This window comes from Lissotriton helveticus, chromosome 7 (genome assembly GCF_964261635.1).
Source record: "Lissotriton helveticus chromosome 7, aLisHel1.1, whole genome shotgun sequence".
NCBI lineage: Eukaryota > Metazoa > Chordata > Amphibia > Caudata > Salamandridae > Lissotriton > Lissotriton helveticus.
In genome coordinates, this window is record NC_136068.1 from 1,745,581,160 (window position 1) to 1,745,602,666 (window position 21,507).

The 21,507-nt window shown below is 42.9% G+C and overlaps 1 protein-coding gene across 3 annotated transcripts in view; it reads right to left on the reverse strand.

Moving 5' to 3' along the window:
• The window catches only part of LOC144767667 (sialic acid-binding Ig-like lectin 13), a 514,457-nt gene that overhangs the window by 371,257 nt on the left and 121,693 nt on the right, over positions 1 to 21,507 (reverse strand). For 2 of the 3 annotated variants that reach the window (XM_078651060.1, XM_078651059.1), the window contains exon 2: positions 2,079 to 2,241. In XM_078651060.1, coding sequence (XP_078507186.1) covers position 2,079 — 1 coding nt within the window. In that variant the 5' untranslated portion in view covers positions 2,080 to 2,241. The remainder of the gene's footprint in view (positions 1 to 2,078; positions 2,242 to 21,507) is intronic. The other variant, XM_078651061.1, reaches the window with a different exon arrangement.

Here is a 21,507-nt window from a genome sequence, read left to right on the forward strand (position 1 = left end):
GTAGAGGAGGGTGAATCCCTTGCACTAGTAGGCCTGGCTGAGGCTTGCTACCACAGTATGGCTGTCCATGGCTGGCCGAACCGAGAAATAAATCTTTGTCTAAGTTTATTTAAAAAAATATTTTGTAAAATAAACTTAGGCAATGCTTTACATTCTTTCGGCAGTGTTCACATGAGGAACTCAAGCTTAGACAAGACATATGATCCAATCAAATGCGGCTTCAAAATAAAAACGAGCGCTTCTTGGTAACTGCCCCCTTTTATTGTTGGAGGAGCCCACAAATTCTCTGATTGCCATGGAAACATGAGTGACCTTTCAGAGAGCAGTAAAAAAGGCAGCAGCAGCACAACTGTGGGATTCAGAGTAGGCGGGAGGAAGAATGCTATCTTTGAATGTAAGCAGAGAGGTTGCTTAAGCTAAACACAGACAAACAGTAACAGAACAGGAAACCAAGAAAAAAATAGTCTTCAAAAGAACAAACAAAGAACAGTAGCTGAATGAGACAGTACTACGTCACTGCTCTGTGTGAGAAACAGAAAAAAGAAAGGAGGGACAAAGATGTGGGACTGACCACTAGCTAGTATGGATTTTTGAAAGACACTGACATAGACCAATGAAAACAAATGTCAAGAAAGGGAACGGACTTGATCCCCACAGACCAATTACGATATGTACCTCTAGGAGTACACAACCTAGGAAAAACACCCAGTATTACATTAAACAAGAACAAGCAGCTGCTTCCCTGACCTGGTAGCAGCAGAATGAACGCTAGCGTGTGGTCTATTTCAGGACACACTATACCGGGCGCTCACATGACATGAGACACTCTTCAATTTCCTTCTTCTATACAAGGTAAACGCTCCTTGTAGCGATGCACGCATGTAGCTTACGCTACCCCTATTCTCTTGAGCTTAACTGCCCTCACCTTATCCTTTAGAAATATGCAGAACATTCTGTGCCACTCTGTTCACAAGTTACTGTCCTGGATTAATTGACTCATCCATCGTGCCCTAGTGTCCCTAGAGGCTTGCAATTCTTGGTTATGATCCTGCAAAGCCTTCCATCAGTGAGTATCCGCTTCTCTAGTGAAGTTTAGTATTGCTGATCTTGTACTCACCACTAATGTGCCTCCTTTTACATAAGTTTCATCTCAACCGTCAACAGTCTCAGAGTGATCTTTGTATGCCGAGGTTGTGCATTTTCTGCACCAGGATCTACCCAGCCCATTTTCTTAGTTCTTTACTGTCTGCTCTGCAGTTTAAGACTGAGGTGAGCTAGCATGCTATGTAATTTCATTTATACACCCACCCTCCAACTTGTTTTGGAATATTATTGATGAGAATGTTACCTACCTTGTAGGTTGCTCCCTCCATTGTCCTGAGGAAGACCCAGGTGTAGGGAACAAATTGCCTTCTGTCCACTTCTGGGGTCTTGACATCGACTTTATCTGTACCTTGACCTATACCAATTATTTATGCCCAGAAGTGGAGAACTCTATTCACATTCATACCGTTTTGCTACTTGGGATGTTTAGTTAGTCCATTGAAACATTGTTAGACCGATCTGTCTCATCATTGTAAATATTGTAATTATTTTCACCATCACCTTCACATTTTCATACCTTTGCAAACACTACCCGGAGCACTGTATCCACTTTTATACGTTGGAGCAACCATTGATATTGTGAATCATGGATCTATTCATACTATAAACTTCTTCAAAACTAAGATAACCTTGATAATGTTTAATTTAATGCTTGTCTTTGTTTTTCTAGGTATTGTTCTCTTAGAAAACATATTGGTCAGCTGGACCACCTGTTGTACATATCATTATTGGCCCAGGTCTGGCTGCCTACTGGGCTTATCCTATTGGTATGTAACAACACAGACCGATTACAGCAGGTTTCAAAGCGACAACTGCGCTGTCTAGCTTGTCCTAAAATAACATTGGTGCCCTGTAAATTTACTGATGTGGTTCGGCTTCTCAGATAATGAAGTCATCTCGTTAGGGGTGCAGCGTTCACTTTACTTTTTTTGTAAATGTGATGGATTTAGGCATTTTTCAGGTAGGTGTCAAACTAACCTTTCCAAAGTAAGGACAGTACCAGCACTCTAGGCAGTTCCATAGTGGGCTATTGAGACATGCCTTGGTGACAGGGATCTTCTCTTATCCCCACAGCACCCAGAACTTCCTAGGAAAGGTGGTTGCTCATCAGTTATTTCAAGTATTCACTGGTATGATCTGCGGAGATAAACAGAAAAATACTTCAGCTTAATAAAACAAATTACCACATTAATTTATCAAGCAAACACACAGCACATCTTTAGTGTGCCTCTTACCTGTGTTTTTTCACATGCCTTCAAATTGGAAAATGTGTATATAATCAGCAAAATACTCTGGATGTGTCATGAATACCAAGCTCCATATGAACAAGCACATCAAAAGCCTAGGAAAATCAACACATCCAAAAGAAAATGAAACCCTCTGTTCTTCCAGTGCATTTTAGGACTGGGATTCAATCCATTGACCTTTCCCATATTGATGGATGTGATGCTGCCTGTGCTGGTCTCCCACTGCATCTACCAGAGCAACTGTACATGTAGCAGCCCATCTCATCTCTAATACATTAGACCATATCAAACTAATAGTGATAAAATACCCCTGTTTTGCAAAGTTGTCCCCATTTTTGTGAACTGAGGATGCTGGTTTTATAACTCTGCATATTCGGGTACTGCTGTCCAGTCCTCAGCATATATGCTCTGACTTGTAAAGTGTAGTAAAATTGAATAATCCCAAATTAACATATTTTACATTTCCAATTTGGCCATGCTATATGATGCAGGTAAATACACCAATAGTTTAGAAAGTTAAATGTCACCTGAGGATTGCTGCACCCAATTATGAAACTCATTAGTCTGACAAGGAAAAATTGGCATCAGGCCTACACATAGAGTCTGACTGTTGCTGCCTTTATGCCTATAGGGAGACACAGAAGCTTCTGACAGAAGAGAAACAGTGCTTTTAAAGATGAGTATTTTGACACGGCGCAGCCAAATATACTTTTTTTAGTGGAGGACGCACATCTTTGAATTTGCGGTTTGGAACGCTTTATGGTTTCCCACGGCACGTTTCTCTCGCTTTCGTTGATCACATTATTAAGATGGCGGGTAGTTCTCCCTTTTAAATATAGAGAGTGGCTATACCAAATTGAGCTTTTTGCGGGGTGCCCCACCTTCCACAGAGAGGGGTGGTGCTATATACTGATAAATAACGAGCGTCTATACAAGGACTCAGACTTGAGGCATAGACAGCTGGTATTATAGAAGACTCTGGATAACACTTCGACCAGTCAGCTGTGGATTTTAGACTACCAGGACTACGAGGCAGTTTTGGTCTTGGATGAACAGTAGGGCAAAGAGTGTCTTGCCAATTGCCTTGATAAAGTCTCAATGAAGAAGAAACACGTATTGGCACAGTGGCAGTCATGTATGATGGATGTTTTAACAACAAGGAAATAAAATGACATTGATTTGAAGAAACTACACGGAGTGAACCCTGTTTATCTCATTTAAATGTGGAACTTTTGTATGACTCATAACTGAAATTGATTCTGGTTTAAGGGACAGACCTTTATGTATGGTTTATAGCCAAGTTCTCATAACAGAAATTGATTGTGGGACATAGGGACGTTGGAGAATGTGCTGTATGAATGCTCTTTTTTCAATTGGACTTTTAAATAGTAACAAAGTTATTCCATTGTAGGCCTTTTAGTCTACAGGGTAGGTTGCCTGTCATTTAAAAGTGAAACATGTAAAAGTTTAGACCTATATTCATCAAGTGTTTGTGTCACGCAGGGTGACACAAAAGCAAGAATGAGATTTACCATGCCATGCAAATCTGCTGTAATGCAGGGCAGCGCAAGTCGCTGTCTTGCATTACACTGCAGTGAAGGCATTACATCCACGGAGCGTGGGTGTTCCCACTCATCCACCCATGAACTTTCTAATCATTGCCAGGTTTACCAACACTGGTAGACCTGGGAATACATCCGAATTGTACACCTTCCCAATAAAGGCACAACAAGGATATATATCTGAACCTCTCCTTGTTGTTTCCTCTTTCTAGGAAATTGCCTCTGAGGAATGTTTTCCTGTAGGAAGGTGTACCTTTCTGCACAAAAAAAATCCACGGTACAAGGGTGCCTGCATTGGCACTTGGGTGCACTGTGTGCGCCAGCACAAGCAAAGGACAGAAATGTGGAATATCTTGATAGATATGGTGTAGTATTACTCTTTCATGGAGAACAGTGTAGTGCAGTATTGTGTCTTGCTGTGCTAATTTGCATGAAAAAGCATACAGTTAGGCCTTAATGTTTGCATGCTTCTACTGTGACTAGCCTCAGAAAGCTACTTTCACTGCTAAGGCTATAGCTATTTCTGTGAAATAAAAATGGAGTACAGTTAGTATGCTAATTCTGCATCTGTTTTTATGAAATAAGCGACAGAGATAGTTCTATCACTGTTGGCACTACTTATTAAAAATCCAATTGAATGGTAAAGTTGGGTTTTTAATAAATATGTAGGAAAAGTTGCATTTCCAAAGTTATACTTTCTTTGCCTGAACCTCCCATCAGGCTAATTAACTTTAGCCTGCCTGCAACTGGCCTCTCAGTGCTGCTGTGATGAGTTGGGAAACACAAAAGTTTTTCAAGGTGTTTAACTCTTTAGGTGCTATGGATGTGGCATCTCTTTTTACGGAATAAGCTACAGAGATAGTTCTACCACTATTGGCACTACTTATTAAAAATCCATTTGAATGGTAAAGTTGGGTTTTTAATAAATATGTAGAAAAAGTTGCATTTCAAAAGTTATACTTTCTTTGCCTCAACCGCCCCTCAGGCTAATTAACTTTAGCCTGCCTGCAGCTGGCCTCTCAGTGCTGCTGTGATGAGTTGGGAAACACAAAAGGTTTTCAAGGTGTTTAACTCCTTAGGTGCTATGGATGTGACATCCACATCCATCTGTAGCGTTCACAGCTGGGTGTTATAGAAGGAGAGGTCACATCTAGATTCCAAGGGCCAGAAATCCCTCTGGCATGAGCACCAAATGGATTCTCTTTTTTCAGGTTGGGCTACTATAAAGAGTTTCCCCAGCAGCCTGAAACTGTTGTTTCATTTTTTTAAATGATGATCAGCATTGGTGATAGCTTATTGATGTTCCCCAAAAATTGAAACTAAAACAAGCCGATCAGCTTATTTTACTTTACTGCATAAGTGCTCGGCGCATATCTCAGCCCCCAAGAACCGATTCAACAGGGAAGGTATTATTGGAAAGGGGAGAATCTCACCGTTTCCAAGCAGGGATTAATCCACTAGAAGTAAGGGATTATTTTTGAAGGGGCAGCAGCCTCTTGGCAATTGGCTAGTGCTCCTCCCTCCCTCAGGCATAACTATCTTTCTGCCCCCTGAGGGACTGGTAGAAGAACTTTACCTCTAATCTGCCCCTGGGGTTTTCTGTTTTAGTTGGCCAATACCTGTGGAGACCTAGCAAACCCAGAAATTTCAGAAAAATAGACACTGTGGTGAAGTCCAGGGAGGTGTGCCTGACGTGGAGCCCACAAAGGTTTCCTACCCACAATGCGTGCAAACCTCAAACTTTATCTAAAACCATCCATTTTCCATGCAATTTTTATGTAAACTTCTGGAATCCACAAAAGTTCGGCAATCCAGCGTTGCCCTACTTATCCAGTTGAAAAGGCTACCCCACTTAAATGACTCGGTCTAGCATAAAAGGCTCTAAAAAGCAATGTGGAGCAAACCACATCAGTGGTACCGGGACCGGAATCATTTGCCACCCAGTGAAACCTACCTTACTCTGACACTTCTGAAAACTAGGCACCCGTGGGAGTCCAGGATGGAGTGATCCATGTGGATCCAATGACATTTATTTACCTACAATGCCCTGAAAACCTCACACTTTGCCTAACCTTTAATATCTGTGATGTAATCTGCAGGAATCCACAGAGATCCACAAGATTTCTACCGCCCAGCATTCCCCTACTTGTTCTAATAAAAACACTATGGAACTAGTGTCAATGACAGGAAAGACCGCAAAAAATAATAGGAGAGTAAACATGGGTGGTGGAGTAACTAGATTTTTCGATGTGGAATAGAATTCCAAGGCTTACTCCCATAAAAAAAATGTTCTTTAAAATCGCTTACAGTGGAGATGCATATGCCCACTTTCTGCATCGTTTCCGAAACGCACTGTTTCTCAGTGCATTCACGGAGGCCTTGATAACCAGAAAATCTGTCATTCTGCCTTAGAAAAGGAATGTTCCATTGTGAATACATGGTCGGGGGGGGGGGATGCCTCCTTCATAGGCCTGCAGTTTCCTTCAGGTGGAGTGGAAGAGTTGAGAGAGGCCATCGTACGGAGGAAGGAGGGGACACGCAAGGGGCTCTGGTCTACTCATAAGGTGTGCAGAAAAAGGTGGGCACCACATGCCCCCAAAATGGAGGTCCACGCCCCCCACCTGGAATGGCCTCATTGAACCAGACCTCGGTGGAATCATTTCATTTTGTGGGGAGCTTGAAACCTCCTCTTCGCAGATCCATGTTCGGGGAGTACATCACTGAGCAGTGTGTGTGGCCACTCCTTAAGTTCTCTTGAGCGCATTTGTGCCTCTAGGACCCCTGAGCCGCCCACCAGGACGCAAGGCCAAGACATCATGGCCTGGCTGACAGAAATGCTTAGTCTGAGCATCTGCCTTTTCACTTTACCTAGCCGCAGCAACAGGCAGTGCCTGCAGGGAAGGTAAGAAGACCTGCATGGGTCAGGATTGGAATGGGATCACAAAATCACAAAACAAAGAGGGGGAGGAAGAGGGGCTTGGAGGCTGAGGCACATAAAGAAGGGAATGGTGATATAATAAGTACCGGAAAAATGTGGTTACGTGGATAATTTTGCACACTTTGGAATGATGCTAGACTGATAATCCCAGCTCACCCTTCCTTGACCAAATGTTGTGATCTTGGGCACATCGACTCAGCTGTTTTAAAACTTTAATGGGAAAGAGGCAGCAGTTGTTAGCAAATGGGAGCTTTACATTCAAGTTGTTTATGTTGCACATTGGGTGTGAGGGTGTTTTGCGGTAGCATTCAGTCATTGCTAGCCACATTTGGGAACAGCTATTTCCCACATTACATACAGTGACTCATGAAGATAGCCCAAATATGTATGGGATGAAAGTAATGTGAACCACGTGTAGTTATTATGCATTACGACCTTTGTTCGTCTAATAAATCTGTTTTGATGTTGAATTTGAGCTGCATGGCTGCAGTGTTTGCAATGCATTCACGGCAGGTGAGGCCTGAATGTCCCCCCTCTCTCACAAAATAGGGATGGTCCAACATGTCCGTGTTATAGGGAACTCCGCCGGCCTGAGGAACTCCGTGGACCACAGAGTTTTCCAATGACTCCGCAGAATTCTGCGGAGTGAAACTCTGCAAGCTCCACCCAGGCCCAGTGGAGTCATGCACAACATTCACTGTCAATTAATGAAATGATTTGGCAAAGTCAAGGGTGGTGTGCTTTGAATAAATCCCATGACATGTTCATAACCACAATGTCCTGAAAACCTCAAATTCTGCATAACATCATATATTTCCCTTGCTTTTTTGTGATGTAAACTTCCTGAATCCAGAGGGATCCACTAAATTCCTACCATCCAGATTTCCCCCACGTTTCCCTATAAAATCGCTATTCCACATGTGTGGCAGGACCTAGTGGGCTTGCATCATTGGGAAAGCTGTCAAGAGGTTAAAGAAAGTAATCTCGTATTAGAGATGAAAGCACCATTTGTCATTATTTCTCATTTTGGGACTCAGGTCAGCAGGTTCTCCTCCTACTTCTCGTCTTCATTTTCTCCTCCACTAGAACAATCAGCTAAAGCAGACACCACAGTCTAGCTGCTTACACTTTAGCAACCTTTAGTTTCATTTAGAGAAGCTTGCAACACTGCTGACTGTGCTGTACATCTTCTTTGTGTGAGAAGCTTGGACTACCATAATGTTACAATATATTCGTTTTGCGCATGAGGGAAGCTTACACTGGTACAGCCTGTCCTCTTCCAATTGGTGAAATGCAGCTGGCTATAACGTTTGCGACCTTTGTAGTAAAATGTACTAGCGCCTAAAGTGGAACAGTGGGAGCTACCCAGTAAATAAGAATGCTCCACTTTCTGGCTATATGTAACCTTAAAGGCCTGCTGTCTAGCTCTCATCATCACTTCTCTCTTTAGTAGCTGCACAGGGAGTACTGCAAGAACATGTGCAGCCTCTCACCTGAATGTCTGGGAGCAAAGCGCATCTCAATCCTCATGCTGCACTAACTCAGCCTCTTCTGTTGCATCTGGTTTTTCACCAATCGCACCTTGTTTTTGGAGAAGGGAAGCACAATCACCCAAAGAAAAGTAGAAAAACATGAAGGAACATCTCGAACTTTTCTTTGATTGATTGTGACTCCCTTCACCAAAAGCAGTGGTAGAAGCCCAAATAGCATCCTGTGCCCGGCTGCTGCTTGAGAATGTCAGAGGGAACATGGAGGGAGCAGGGGTACGAATAATCGTATTGCCTTCACCTTCAGAAAAATAATGACCCCTTAATTACTTACCCTTACTTACTATGCACCATCACTATTGGTTTGGGGCTATAATAATGAGAAGGACAGGTTATTACCTGCTGGTGTGGGCAATAACGCGGTACAAAAGGGGGTGGTGATGGACGGAGCATCTGAACCAATCAAACACTCACACCCAGTCAAAAGATCTGGGTTTAATCCATCACCGTTCTTTAGCCCACTCTGCCACCCCAGTTCATGATGTGGGCAATAAAGCTTAATTAAACTTCACCATGTTGGGAGCTCAACTGAAGAAAATAAAGTGTTTCAGGGCCAATATTGGACGGCATAGACCTTCTGCTCCAATGTTTCATTACGTGGCTTTTTGTGTCTCCCTATTTATTTTACAACTATCCCTAAGTGGCTGATTGATATAATAAAAGAACTATAGCCCTTATACCTCATGCCACCAATTGATAAAGACCCTTTCCCTTTTATAGGTATAACTAGCAGCCCGTCCCGACGTTGTCCGGGTATGAATTGCTGCCGGCCAGTAGTGTATTGATTTCAGGATTTCGTTTTGATAGCATTTCTTATCTGTGACTGGCCTGTGAAACGCACTGATTCACAGTGCACTGCTGATGCACTTAAGAGTGCGTGTTCAGTAGTGTGTGAACTCGAGTTTCCCTACTTTATTTTTAGGAGACAAAACATTCACGTAGGCCCACTGGAGGGCGGTAAGGAAATGATACTCATGAGACATTGTTACAAATAGCTCCCACAATTAAATTGATCATTTTGAGTGAGGTAAAACAAACAGAAAAATGAACTGTAATCACTCCAAATATATTTATTGTGCATGAAATGAATGTCAATAACTAAAAATACAATGCAAATAATTGTGGGGGATATGCATAAATATGAACTACGAGTTCCAGAATTCCTATCATGGTGACAGGAACTAGGTCAATCACGTGATTGTTGTGGGTGGGATCTCCTTTTTTAAATAAATATCAGCAAACAGTGGTTAGCAACCGTGAACAAGGTAGAAGGAGCAACCGAAACGCGTTGGTTTTGCTGTGTTTAAAATGCTGAAATGGATTTAAGAATAAATTAATTTTGTCTACAACACTACGAGTGACTGGAGTGGCGGCTTTGTTGGTTTTCTTCAAAAATCGTTGTTGGAATAGGAAGCGGTGTGGTTCAATCGCAGTAAGCCACGCACCCACTGAGAAGCGCCAGATACGGGTAGCCTGGGAACCTACTCGTTGTAATATATATATATATATATATATATATATATATATGAAACACGAAAGTCCCAGCAGTGCGACCAACCTTCACAGCGGCGCTGAACCAGGACACAGACTCCACAGGCAAGACTTAGTGCTTAAGGGTGTTTAATTATAGCATCAAATGTCCAAATGACGCGTTTCGGCCGTCAGACATGCGGCCTAGATCACACATATATATAAATACACATATATACAAACATATACTTGAAGTTTTAATAATGTACTTTTACAATGTATATAACTTTACCACACATGCATTTGCGTTATAATGGCATGCGTGATAAAGTCATATGCATTGTAAAAGTTTTAGAAATTATGTCTTTGCCGAGTAATTGTCCCACGTGGATGTTGGTTTGCGGAATATCATCACATATTCCTGGGGGAGGGATATTTCTGTGGAGGCGGGCCTTGTGTCCGGATGTGCGTGGCGCGAGGCCTGTGAGCAACAGAAGTGGAAAATCTCCAGTGTGCGCTTCACCGGAAGTTAAGGCGAGATTACAATTCCTGCACAATGGCCCCTGTTTGCGCTCCTTCCGGCCCTTGGGAATAGCGCCATGCCTGACCTCCATACAGTAAAGCAGGTGCACGTCACTGGGAGCGTGGGGCAAGCACACCCGGAGCTGGAATGTACAGAACCTGGGAAGAAAAAATCATGAAATATTGGGCACAATGCTCGCTTTTTTTACGTATCCCGCGCCCCGCACACGCCCACGCCCCCAGCACAGGCCCACAGCACGGATTGGTGTCACTACAACGCATGCTTTTACCACGCATGCCTTTACAACGCGGTTTTTACCACGCAGTCCATTACAACGCATAATGCTTTTAGGCGCTGGATAGTGAATTATTTAATTTACTATTCCAACTCCAGTCCCCGTGGATAGCAGGGAAGGTGTTGGATAGTATATTAAATACATTCCCTATCCTAGAGCGCCCCCCAGCGCATTGCGTTGTAATCGTTTGCGTGGTAAAAGTTGCGATGTAATGGTAGTGCGTTGTAAAAAATTCGTTGTAACCGTGCTACACCCACAGCACACGTTATGAGACATGGCATGAAGGGCAGAACGTACCACATGCCCCCAGCATTTGTCACGCCCCCAGCACATGCCCACAGCACAACACAGACAAGCCCACAAGGGACTACTTTGATGGCACAGTTCTTTTACCTTTTAAATGTATATGGTGGGCGTCTGCATAGCCTATGTCCTTCTGCTGCAACTGCCCTTTCCAACGCTGTATTGGGTGTTGTGATTGGTGCTGTGGTTCCTGAGATTACCCGCCTCAAAGGTTTGGGCTCTCTCTTTATTATATTAGTATAGATTTAGACTAGGCAGAATTCTGAATTCTGCATGCAGTGATGGAGAAATTTGGCAAGTTCCCACCAAATTCTGCTAATTGCTACCAGAATTGTTTTTCCATTCAAGTAAGTCAATAACAACAGGAAACCATACAAGGCTGCTGGATGAGAGCTGGTGAATGAGATTTGGCCCCCCTTTGTGCTATTTCTGGTTACTAGGAGGACTGCCAGTGATAAATCACAGCGCGAGCAGCGAGACTTGCATTTGTCTGCCTGTTGGCTAAACTGTGTGGGATCTCCCAGAGGTTTTATTTAAGTCATGTCAAGTCAAGTCATATAGTCTTCTATAGCGCAACATATCACCGTTAAGTCTCAGTGCGCTTGCAGACACATTGAGGGTCATCAGGTCGCTATTAGTTGGGAAATAGCCAGGTTTTTAGTTCCTTACGAAAGGACATATGATCTGAAATGGAAGAGATATGTGGGGGCAGCTTGTTCCAGAGATGGGGGGTGAGATGAGAAAAAGACCGTCCACCCTGTCTCGTTGTGCGCACTCTCAAAGTTCTCAAAGATCTCAAAGTTCTGGTAGGTTGGTATTTACGCAGTTTATTGTTTAGGTACCCTGGGCCAGAGTGGTAGAGTCTCTTATGTATGAGGCAAAGAGTCTTAAATTTGCCTCTCAGCCTAATTCGTAGCCAGTGTAGGGATTTCAAATTAGCACAGGAGGATGATCTCCTGGGTAGGTCCAGAATCAGTATGCCAGCATTGTTTTGAAGGGTTTGTAACTTGGCATAGAGATTGTTATTTATAGAAGCCAATAGTGCATTACCATAATCTACTCGACTCATGATTAGTCCCTGGATCAATGGTTTGCGAGAATCGATTGGTGGCCACTTAAAAATCCTACGCAGATTGCGTAGTATTCCATAACAAGGGCCCACAGCCCAGTTCACATGAGCTTTCATTGACAGTTTATTGTCGATGGTGATCCTCAAATTGCAAATAGTTGATTTAGGTGATGGATAGGGGCACAGTGATTGGGGCCACCAGTCAATGGACCAGTGGTCTTCAGCTCTGCCAAACAGAATTATCTCAGTTTTGCTCATATTCAGTTGCAGTTTATGTAGACCCATCCATTCAACAATGTGGGTCATACATTCGTTGAACCTGATGATGGTGTCCGAGGGGTCAGGGCCAAAAGTTATCAGCAGTTGGGTATCATCAGCATATGATACAGTTTCAAAGCCATAAAGTTGAATTATTTTGGCCAAAGGAGTCACATACAAATTAAAGAGCATGGGACTCTGAATGGAGTCCTGAGTACTCCAAAACATACTAATCTGCTGCATGCTGCCATAGGACCAAGGTGCACCAAGGAAAATCGATCATTTAAATAGTTCTTAAACCAGCCCAAGGCCTTCCCCTGGACCCCCATCTCCCAGAGCCGTTATAACAAAATGTCATGGGAGATGGTGTCAAAAGCGGCCGATAGATCCAAAAGCACCAAAATGGCTGATTCCTTCTTATCAAGGGCAAGCCTGATGTTATCGATCATTTCGACTACAGCTGTTTCAGTGCTGTGCGCAGCGTGAAACCCAGATTTTTAAAGATCTAACAAACTCTGCCCTTCAAGATAGCTGGTTAGTTGTCTATTTACTAAGGCTTCAAGAACTTTCCCAAAGTAGGGCAACAACGAAATAGGGCGATAATTAGCTAGTTCCCTAGCATCTGATGTAGGCTTCTTCAAAATAGGCCTGACAAGGGCTTTATTCCACCTGACAGGAACGATAGTTTGATTCAGAGAGAGATTGAGAATCTCAGTAAGCCTTGGTATCAGAGAGGGAGCCAGGATCTTGATCATTCGTGGGGGGAACGGATCAGTAGGGGATCCGGATTTGATTTTGACAATAGCCTCCACGACCTGCTCCCTAGTTACTGGTTGGAATTCGGCCAACAGGGTGGTTTGTAGATCACCTCTGGTGGTTAACTGCAGATCGGTCCCATCCTCCAGCGGGAAGGATCGATATATAGCCCTTATCTTATCGTCGAAAAAGGAGGATAATTTGTCAACCCACTCCTGCGAAGGAGGCACAGAGGATTGTATGGTTTCGGGAGTGGTGAACTCTTTCATAATTTTGTAGAGTTCTTTGCTCCCAACTAAATACCTCTTTTTAGCCTCTTTGATGTTATTTAAATAAGTACCGTGACTCTCTCTGTATCTGACTAGGTCTTTGGCAGTTTTAATTTGTCTCCAGAGGCGTTCAGCTTTCCTATTAGCTAATTTTTGAGTTTTGAGATCTGCAGTAAACCAAGGCGACGGTTTATGCTTCCTCTTCACTCTAGAAAACGGCGCTATTTTATCCAAAGTAGTTGTAATTGCCTGTTCAAAGTCAGTGATCGCTCCCTCAATGTCGTTAGTATTCGGTACAGCTACAACATTAAAGTTGTTTGCAAAGGAGACAGATGTGGCTTTGCGCCAAGATCTAGTCATGACTCTTTCGTTAGCTGGTCTTATTCTCAGATCCTTCCCAGCAAGACTGAACTGTATTAAGTAATGGTCTGTCCATAACAACTGTGCAGGTTGGTCCATAATGATCCTGGTACAGTTAGTGAACAGAAGGTCGAGGGTGTGGCCAGCCTGATGGGTAGGTCCCACTACCACTTCCTCCAGACCCAAGGTCTGGAGAGATGTCACCAACTGGTTGGTGTCAGGGTCATGAGACAGCTCAGCATGATAAATAAAATCGCTGATAAGAATAAAATTATCGGCTCCCATCACACAAGGAATAATCAATTCAACTAATTGGCTCACAAACTTTGCTGTATGACCGGGCGGTTTAGACACTAGGGCTCCTGTCCATATCCTAACAGATTGCGACATTAATTTGAAAAGTAGTATTTCAGCTTTATCTAGAAACAGAGCATCTGTAATAATGGTTTCTAGAGAACCTGTTGTCGCGATAGCTAAGCCCCCTCTTCTCCGCCTACTCTATCCAGCCTTACTAACTTGTAATGAGAAGGAAAGGCAATGGCTATATCTGGGGCGGACGGTTCATGGAACCAGGTTTCAGTCATGAAACAGACCTCCGGTTTCTCTTGATCCAAGAGAGTCCAGATTTCTAACGCATTTTTAGGAATAGATTGTGCGTTGAAGTACATCACCTTCAGGGGTGGAGGCGCTTCTCCTGTAGCTCTGGCCTTGGTGATGCATGTGGTGGATGGCTTAAAGGGGATTTAACTCCGAGTAATTAGGGGAGTGAAATTCTGCGAGTTCTGCCCAGGCCTAATAATAGGCCCCAGCCCAAGGCTCATGCCCTACCTCAGGTATGGGGACTTTAACATCTGTTCTAATACTCTGCTTCAGGCTATGATGCTTGTATATTTGATTGGATTGAGTCCTACAAAGTCCTACCTTTCGTTGCAAATATTATCATGCCCATCATGGCCCAGTGTACTTCAAGAGGTGTCCAGAAATGGTGTTTCTAGAGAATTTAGTCAGTAACACACAGGAATTTGAAAGCAGGAATATAGCGAATCCCAGTGAGTCCCCCTCGCTGTCCCTCAGACATTTCACTAGCTAAAACCTGGTGAAATTATCTGGTATGTGTGGGTTGAAAGATGGAGAAGTACAGACACAAATAGGTTTGAAATGACTGATTTTCAAAATAATTCCCAAATTCTCAGGGCCCCCTTGTGGTATTTCCCCATTCCCAAATTCCTGATACAGAGAGCTTGCCTTGTCTCGTATTTCTTGTAACAGATTTGAGATTCTTGATTCTCTTAAGGAGGTGGACTGACTACCATTTATTGAGCTAGATGATGATTTTGCTAAAAAAGATGCTGAGGCTGATAGTTTCCATTTAGGACCTGCTTCTAATGATCAGCTTAGTTTCCTTTCAGGGAACATAGCAGGGCTCAGTAAGAAGGTCAGGGACCCAAATTGGCTAGACTTCATTAGACCATATCATATATTAGCCCTCCAGAAAACTTGGTCTGTTAAGAATATAACTTTTTGGGATGGCTTTGCTCATTTTTTCCGCCCAGCCATTACATCTTCTTGGGGCAAGCCAAGACGGGGTTCTGCACTCTAATCTCTCTGAATTGTGTCATGGCTGAGGTGGAGATAAGATACATTTTTCAAATATAGGGACGGTACTACTTTCTTTTCTCAACAAATCAATTTTAGTGATTGTAAATGTTGGAAAATGGCCCTCTCTAAAGAATCAATCCAAATGATTTCCGTCTTCCTCCTATTTTCCTGACCTTTTTGTTGGCTTTAGGACTCACCACTGCTGACCAGGCCTGAGAAAAAAGAACAGAAAAATGACTGGGCAAAGATTCCAGAAGGGAGAGGGGAGAAGTCCAGACTGGATCTGAGGCTGGGAGCAGGGTATCCTCCCAAAGCCTGTCCCCTGAGGAGCTCAAGGAAAGATAGGCTGAGAGTGACCTGAGGCTGCAGCAGGACCAGCTGACTGCAGAGAAGAGAAAAGCTGAGCCTGAGAGAGCCTTGGTAGAGAAAAAAGTCATGTGGGCTCATGAACTGAGTCTCAATGAGCTCTACATCAGAGCCCTGTGTTAAACAATAACCATTTACCAATGATTTAGCATGTCTAAAGGACTTTTTGTTGTTGTTTAATGATCATTTTATGCTTCACTTAATGAATGCGGTAAGAAAGAGACCCTACTTGGTCCCTTATTTTTACGGATACGGTCCGTGCGATACATTTTTTTATTACAGTCACTGTTGCACTGATCGGTAGTTTCGTTCGTGGCCACCCTGTTTTTTCACCTGCTTTCTTTTAAAACAAGTTCACTTGCACATCGGTAAAATCCGCATGTCAGTAAGCACAGATGCTTTTAAATCGGCAATATCACTGAATTGAGAGCACCACGTTCCTGACGTGCCTATTAACCATACCCACAATCACACCCTAAGCAGCCACTGACTCATTTCTTGACTTACGGTTTAGCTCACAATGTATCACCAAATCACCATCAGATTCCTTTTAATCCAATTCACGGTCTGTCATCCTTGTTTTTTTGTACCAACTCGTGGGGCAGTAGACATTCTTGAACTACAACATGTTGATTTTTCTATTTTTTCAGATTACATATTTTGCCTCTGAAGAAGGGCTCGGTCCCGAAATGCATAGGGATTCGCTAGTCAGCAGTACACATGGATCTTAATGTACACATGTGAAAGGTTAAGTTGAGATGTATAACGATACAATTCATTTTGGATGGAACCATTGTGACGAAACAATGATGATGAATTAAAAACACAAGACGGTTGAACCCAGAAGAACCTGACAGTTTAGTGTATTTATTTTCACTAAAGAAAAAACGTATCTATTTTGATGATTATATTTGGAGACAACGTCTCAAAGGAGTGCTGGCTGGGAATACTGTTATTAATTTACCAGTGCACATTTTCAGTTAGGGATAATATCTGCTGTAGCTGAGTAGGAGGGAAAATCCTATGTATTAGCTTTTTGGTTTGTTCAACATTGAAGTATACAGTGTTCCAAAATATTCTTTGTTCCCTTGAATCTTGCTCTGCAGCTTTCATTAAACAATGGCCGACTAAGCCAATAACATCGAAAAAGGTGGAGCTACAGGCGACAACGCTGTACCCGCTTTTAATCATACAGGTTTTAATGAAAGTAATGAGAATACTATAGGCATTCCACCAAATTTGAGGAGAGCCATCATTTTAAAACGTATAAAACATGGCCTAACACCAAGAGGTGGTAGAGCAGTTTTTGTGATAGAGGCACATGAATATCACCAGGCAGAGATATTCTATTCATGGATAGTATTCACAGAAGCAAATCCAGTAACACATTTGTTTCACTTGTACAAAGAAGATGATCCACTCGAGGAATATATTCCTTTAGAGGATATCGAAATTCCACTTACATACCAGGAACATGAGCTCTGGTTTAAAGGCGCCCCAAAACATTTAAATCACATTACCATGCTCGGTCCACTAGGTAAGCCAGGAGCAACATGGCCGGTTTTAGCCTTCTATACACCTGACCCTGATATGAAGCAATGTTGCATGATGAATTATTTAGTCAAATGTCAAATGTCAATGCATTTGTATAGTGCAAACTTATCACCAAGAAGGTCCCAAGGCGCTGGCATAGAGAAAAGGCAGTAACCCTGTTGAGTAGCAACGTCAGAGTGAGGCATTATTTGGGGAAGAGCCAGGTTTTCAGACTCTTGCAAAATTCCTGGTGATTAGAAAGAGACAGGAGATGAGCCGGCAACTTGTTCCAGAGTTGCGGGGCCACGTAAGAAAAGGACCGACATCCATTTCTTGATGTCCGGACCCGAGACTGGGATAGAAGTGATTTCGAGCTAGAGCGTAATGCTCTGCACGGTCTATACTAGGCCAGTTATTTTGCTAAGTAAGAAGGTCCAGTGCCCTGGAGGAGTTTATGTGTTAAACTCAGGATCTTAAATTGACAACTTTGGCGCACAGGTAACAAGTGGAACTTTTTGAGGTTGGGTTTGGAGGTAGACCTAGGAGGCAGACCCAACACTAGTCTAGCGGCTGCGTTCTGAAGGGTTTGCAATTTAGAAAGCAAACCCTCGTTGATGGAGGCGAACATCACGTTACCATAATCTAAACGGCTTACAATCAGCCCCTGAACCAGAGGCTTTCTAGATGCAAGAGGAAGCCATTTAAAGATTTTTTTTGCAGGTACCGCAATAGTGCAAAGCATGTTCCTGATACTTGGTTAACATGTGCTTTCATGGAGAGAGCACTGTCGAGCAAAATGCCTAAATCACGTACGGCTTCCTTAGGTTCCGGGCAAGGTCCTAATTCACGTGGCCACCAATCCTGAGACCATATAGTCGGGGCCTTACCAAATAGCCGAATTCCGGTCTTACCATAGTTGAGTTGAAGTTTGTTATCACTCATCCAATTACTGATGTGAACCATGCATTGTTTAAACCTAGTACAGGTTTCAAGGAATTCAGAGCTACAGGTGACAAGCACCTGCGTGTCATCTGCATAAGAAACTGTGGTAAAGCCGTATGATTTTATAATATTGGCCAGAGGGGGAGATACACATTGAACAACAGGGGACTAAGAATCGTCCCCTGTGGGACCCCCACAATAAGAGGAGTATTCCTGGATACCAGGGTATTCATCTTGATGTAAGTATGGCGGTCCGCAAGGTAACTCTCAAACCAGGCCAGGGTGTTGCCTCTGACACCAATCTCCCACAACCGATGTTTCAAAATGCTGTGCGAGATGGTGTCAAAGGCCGCCGATAGGTCCAATAGGACCAAAATAGCAGATTCGCCTCTGTCCAAGGTTAAACGGATATTATCCACCATCTCAATCGCTGCAGTTTCCGTACCATGGGCGGCGCGAAACCCTGACTGCGAGGGATAAAGAAGTGCATGGGTTTTAATATAAGTGGAGACACATTTATTGACCAGATGTCCTAGTACCTTGCCAAAGTAAAGCAGTAGAGATATAGGCCTGTAGTTAGACAGAATAGAGGGGTCACTGTTGGGCTTTTTAAGGATAGGTTTAACCTGGGACAGCTTCCAGCTGCTGGGAACGGAGGCGCTCTCAAAGGAGATGTTGAAAATGTTAGACAAAATATCAACCTGCAGTGGGAGTATCTCACTGCACCTACGTGAGAATAGAGAGTCGGTGGGGGAACCTCATTTAATTTTCCGAAGTGCATCAAGCACTTCTACTGGAGTGGTGGGCTCAAATTCAGTGAGGGTTGGAGTTTCAATGGTCTCTCGGGAGGACATCATGCTAGGCGATGCCACACCAGGTGGGGCCGGATCATGGTGAGGGGCTGGAAACGAAGAGTAAATTATCTTGATTTTATTGTCAAAATAAGAGGCCAGGGAGTTCACCCACTCCAAGGTGGGAATAAATACTGATTGCTCCACCGGAGGGGTGGTAACTTCCTTCAGTATTTTGTACAATTCTTTACTACAGTGGGCCGCCTTATTTATTCTTTGTGTGAGGCAGAGCGTTTTTGCTACTTTTATGTTTTTTAAATAGTTAGAATGAGATGATTTATAATTCTTACGGTTTTCCGGCTTTCTAAATTACCGCCATAACCTTTCAGCTGATCTACTGACCATTTTCTCTTTTTTCAAAGCCTCAGTAAACCAAGGGGAAGCAACACTTTTTACATTAACTTTCGTTTCTGGAATAGTTATATCAAGACTGTTACTGATGGACACTTCTAGTTGAGTTGCCATTTTTTCAATATTATTAGGGCTATTATTGGGAGGCCTGAAATGCATTAGAAAGGCCTCAGGGGTCAGTTTGCGCAAAGGTCGTACAGAAGTAGATTTTTTATGAATGGCTGGACCTTGACCCGAGAGGCTTAGGGAAATTAAAATTTATTAGAAAATGATCAGTCCAGATCATCGGCATGGGTGGTTCACAGATTAAGTTAGGTAGGTTAGAGAAAATTAAGTCCAACGAATGACCCGCTTGATGGGTGGGGCCTAGTACCCTTTGGGTTAGGCCCAAGGTTTCTAAGGTCGTGATTAAATGACAAGAATCAGTGTCATGGAGTAGCTCTGCATGATGGTTAAAATCTCCAAGTAGGATGAACTTGTCTGTAGCCACCACATGTGACGCTAAGGTGTCTAACAGATAGTTGGCACATTTCGACTTCTCTCCCGGGGCTCTATAAACCACGGCTGTCCTTCCAAAGGACGTAGCATTACATTTCATATTAATTATCAGGATTTCCAGCATTTCGTTTGTGAACGATTCATGCCTGGTAATCTCGATAGGGGCCTTTGCAGCCACGGCAATGCCTCCCCCTCGCTTTCCTACTCTGTCTTGCCTAATAAGATTATACTCCTTAGGGAATGCCGTGGCAATGTCAGGTGAAGCCTGGCTATGGAGCCATGTTTCCGTAAAGAAACAAATATCCGGTTTATGATTAGTGATATCTAAAGGTTAATAGGACTATACAGTTAAACTACAACTGCCTGAAAGTCCTGAAAAGGTCTTTACTAAAAACTCGCCTACCTCTTCTAAAAAGAAGTGGGAAAATAACAAACATCCAAAAGAGAAAGATTCTCAATCTCGAGGTAGGTATCCTCAGAAGGAGCCCTCTGAAAGGAGGTATAAGCTCAGGAATAGGGATATTTTTAGAAAACCTGACAGGTATCAAGATACTGATACACGTTCCTCTCGTACCTTTCAGATATCGTCACAGACATCCGAAAGAAGAGGACGGTCAGATCAAAAAGAGTGAAGTCCAAAGACGATCAATACGTTCAGAAAAACAAAACAAAACCTCAATTCTCCAGGAAGAAAGTAGCAGGTCTGAAGATCAGACATGCCGAGGATTCTGAGAACACAACTCAAGAATGGAGAATGGGCTCAGACAATGTTGGACAGTGAAGCAGAAGTATCAATAGCTTGCCAGAACCTGAAGGGACTTCTGGAGACAGTGGACATGAATGAGGGCATTGAAGTTGAAATTGCAGATACCAGGTTTAGCTCTCCACATAGGTTATATGAATTAACACTCCGGATGGAGGAAGACATACCAAGAAAATTAAAAGCACTCTTTTGGGAGCAACTTTCAAAGGGGTATGACATACTTCTAGCAGAAAAGGACTGGCCACCAGAATTTGTCAGGGAGTGCCCACATGGCAAATACATCATTATGCCAGCCTTATCTAACCACATTCCAGCACATTTTAAATATACTTATGCCAGGAAATGGGCAGTCGCCCAAGCCCAAGCTTTATACAAAAATCATGTAGAATGGGATGAGGACTCACCTCACCACACAATCCACTTGAAAAATCAACCAACTGCACAAAGGCAGTACCCAATTAAGCAGGAAGCTAAAAACAGGTCAGGGAGATCTTAGATCAACTTGAATACCAGGGGGTGATTAAAACATGCACCTCATCAATGAACAATCATTTGTTTACTGTTTCCAAACCAGACAATACATATCATCTAGTTTGGGATTACAGACACCTAATCTCATGTTGTAAAAGATTTGCAGTACAAAATGCACACAGTACAGCATTAATGAATAACAGTGGTAAAAAATAGAAAAACACATTAGATATTTCTAATGGTTTCTTTTTTTAAATCATTGTACCTGAAAGTAGGTAATTGACCACTTTCTCAATAATGGGGACCCAGCATCAATTCTGTCATCTCCATCAATGATTCAAGAATAGTCCGGGGTTATTCTCAGCAAGGGTAACAGAGTTACTACAAACTTATGATGATAAGGCATTGTCATCATATGTCGGTGATATCTAT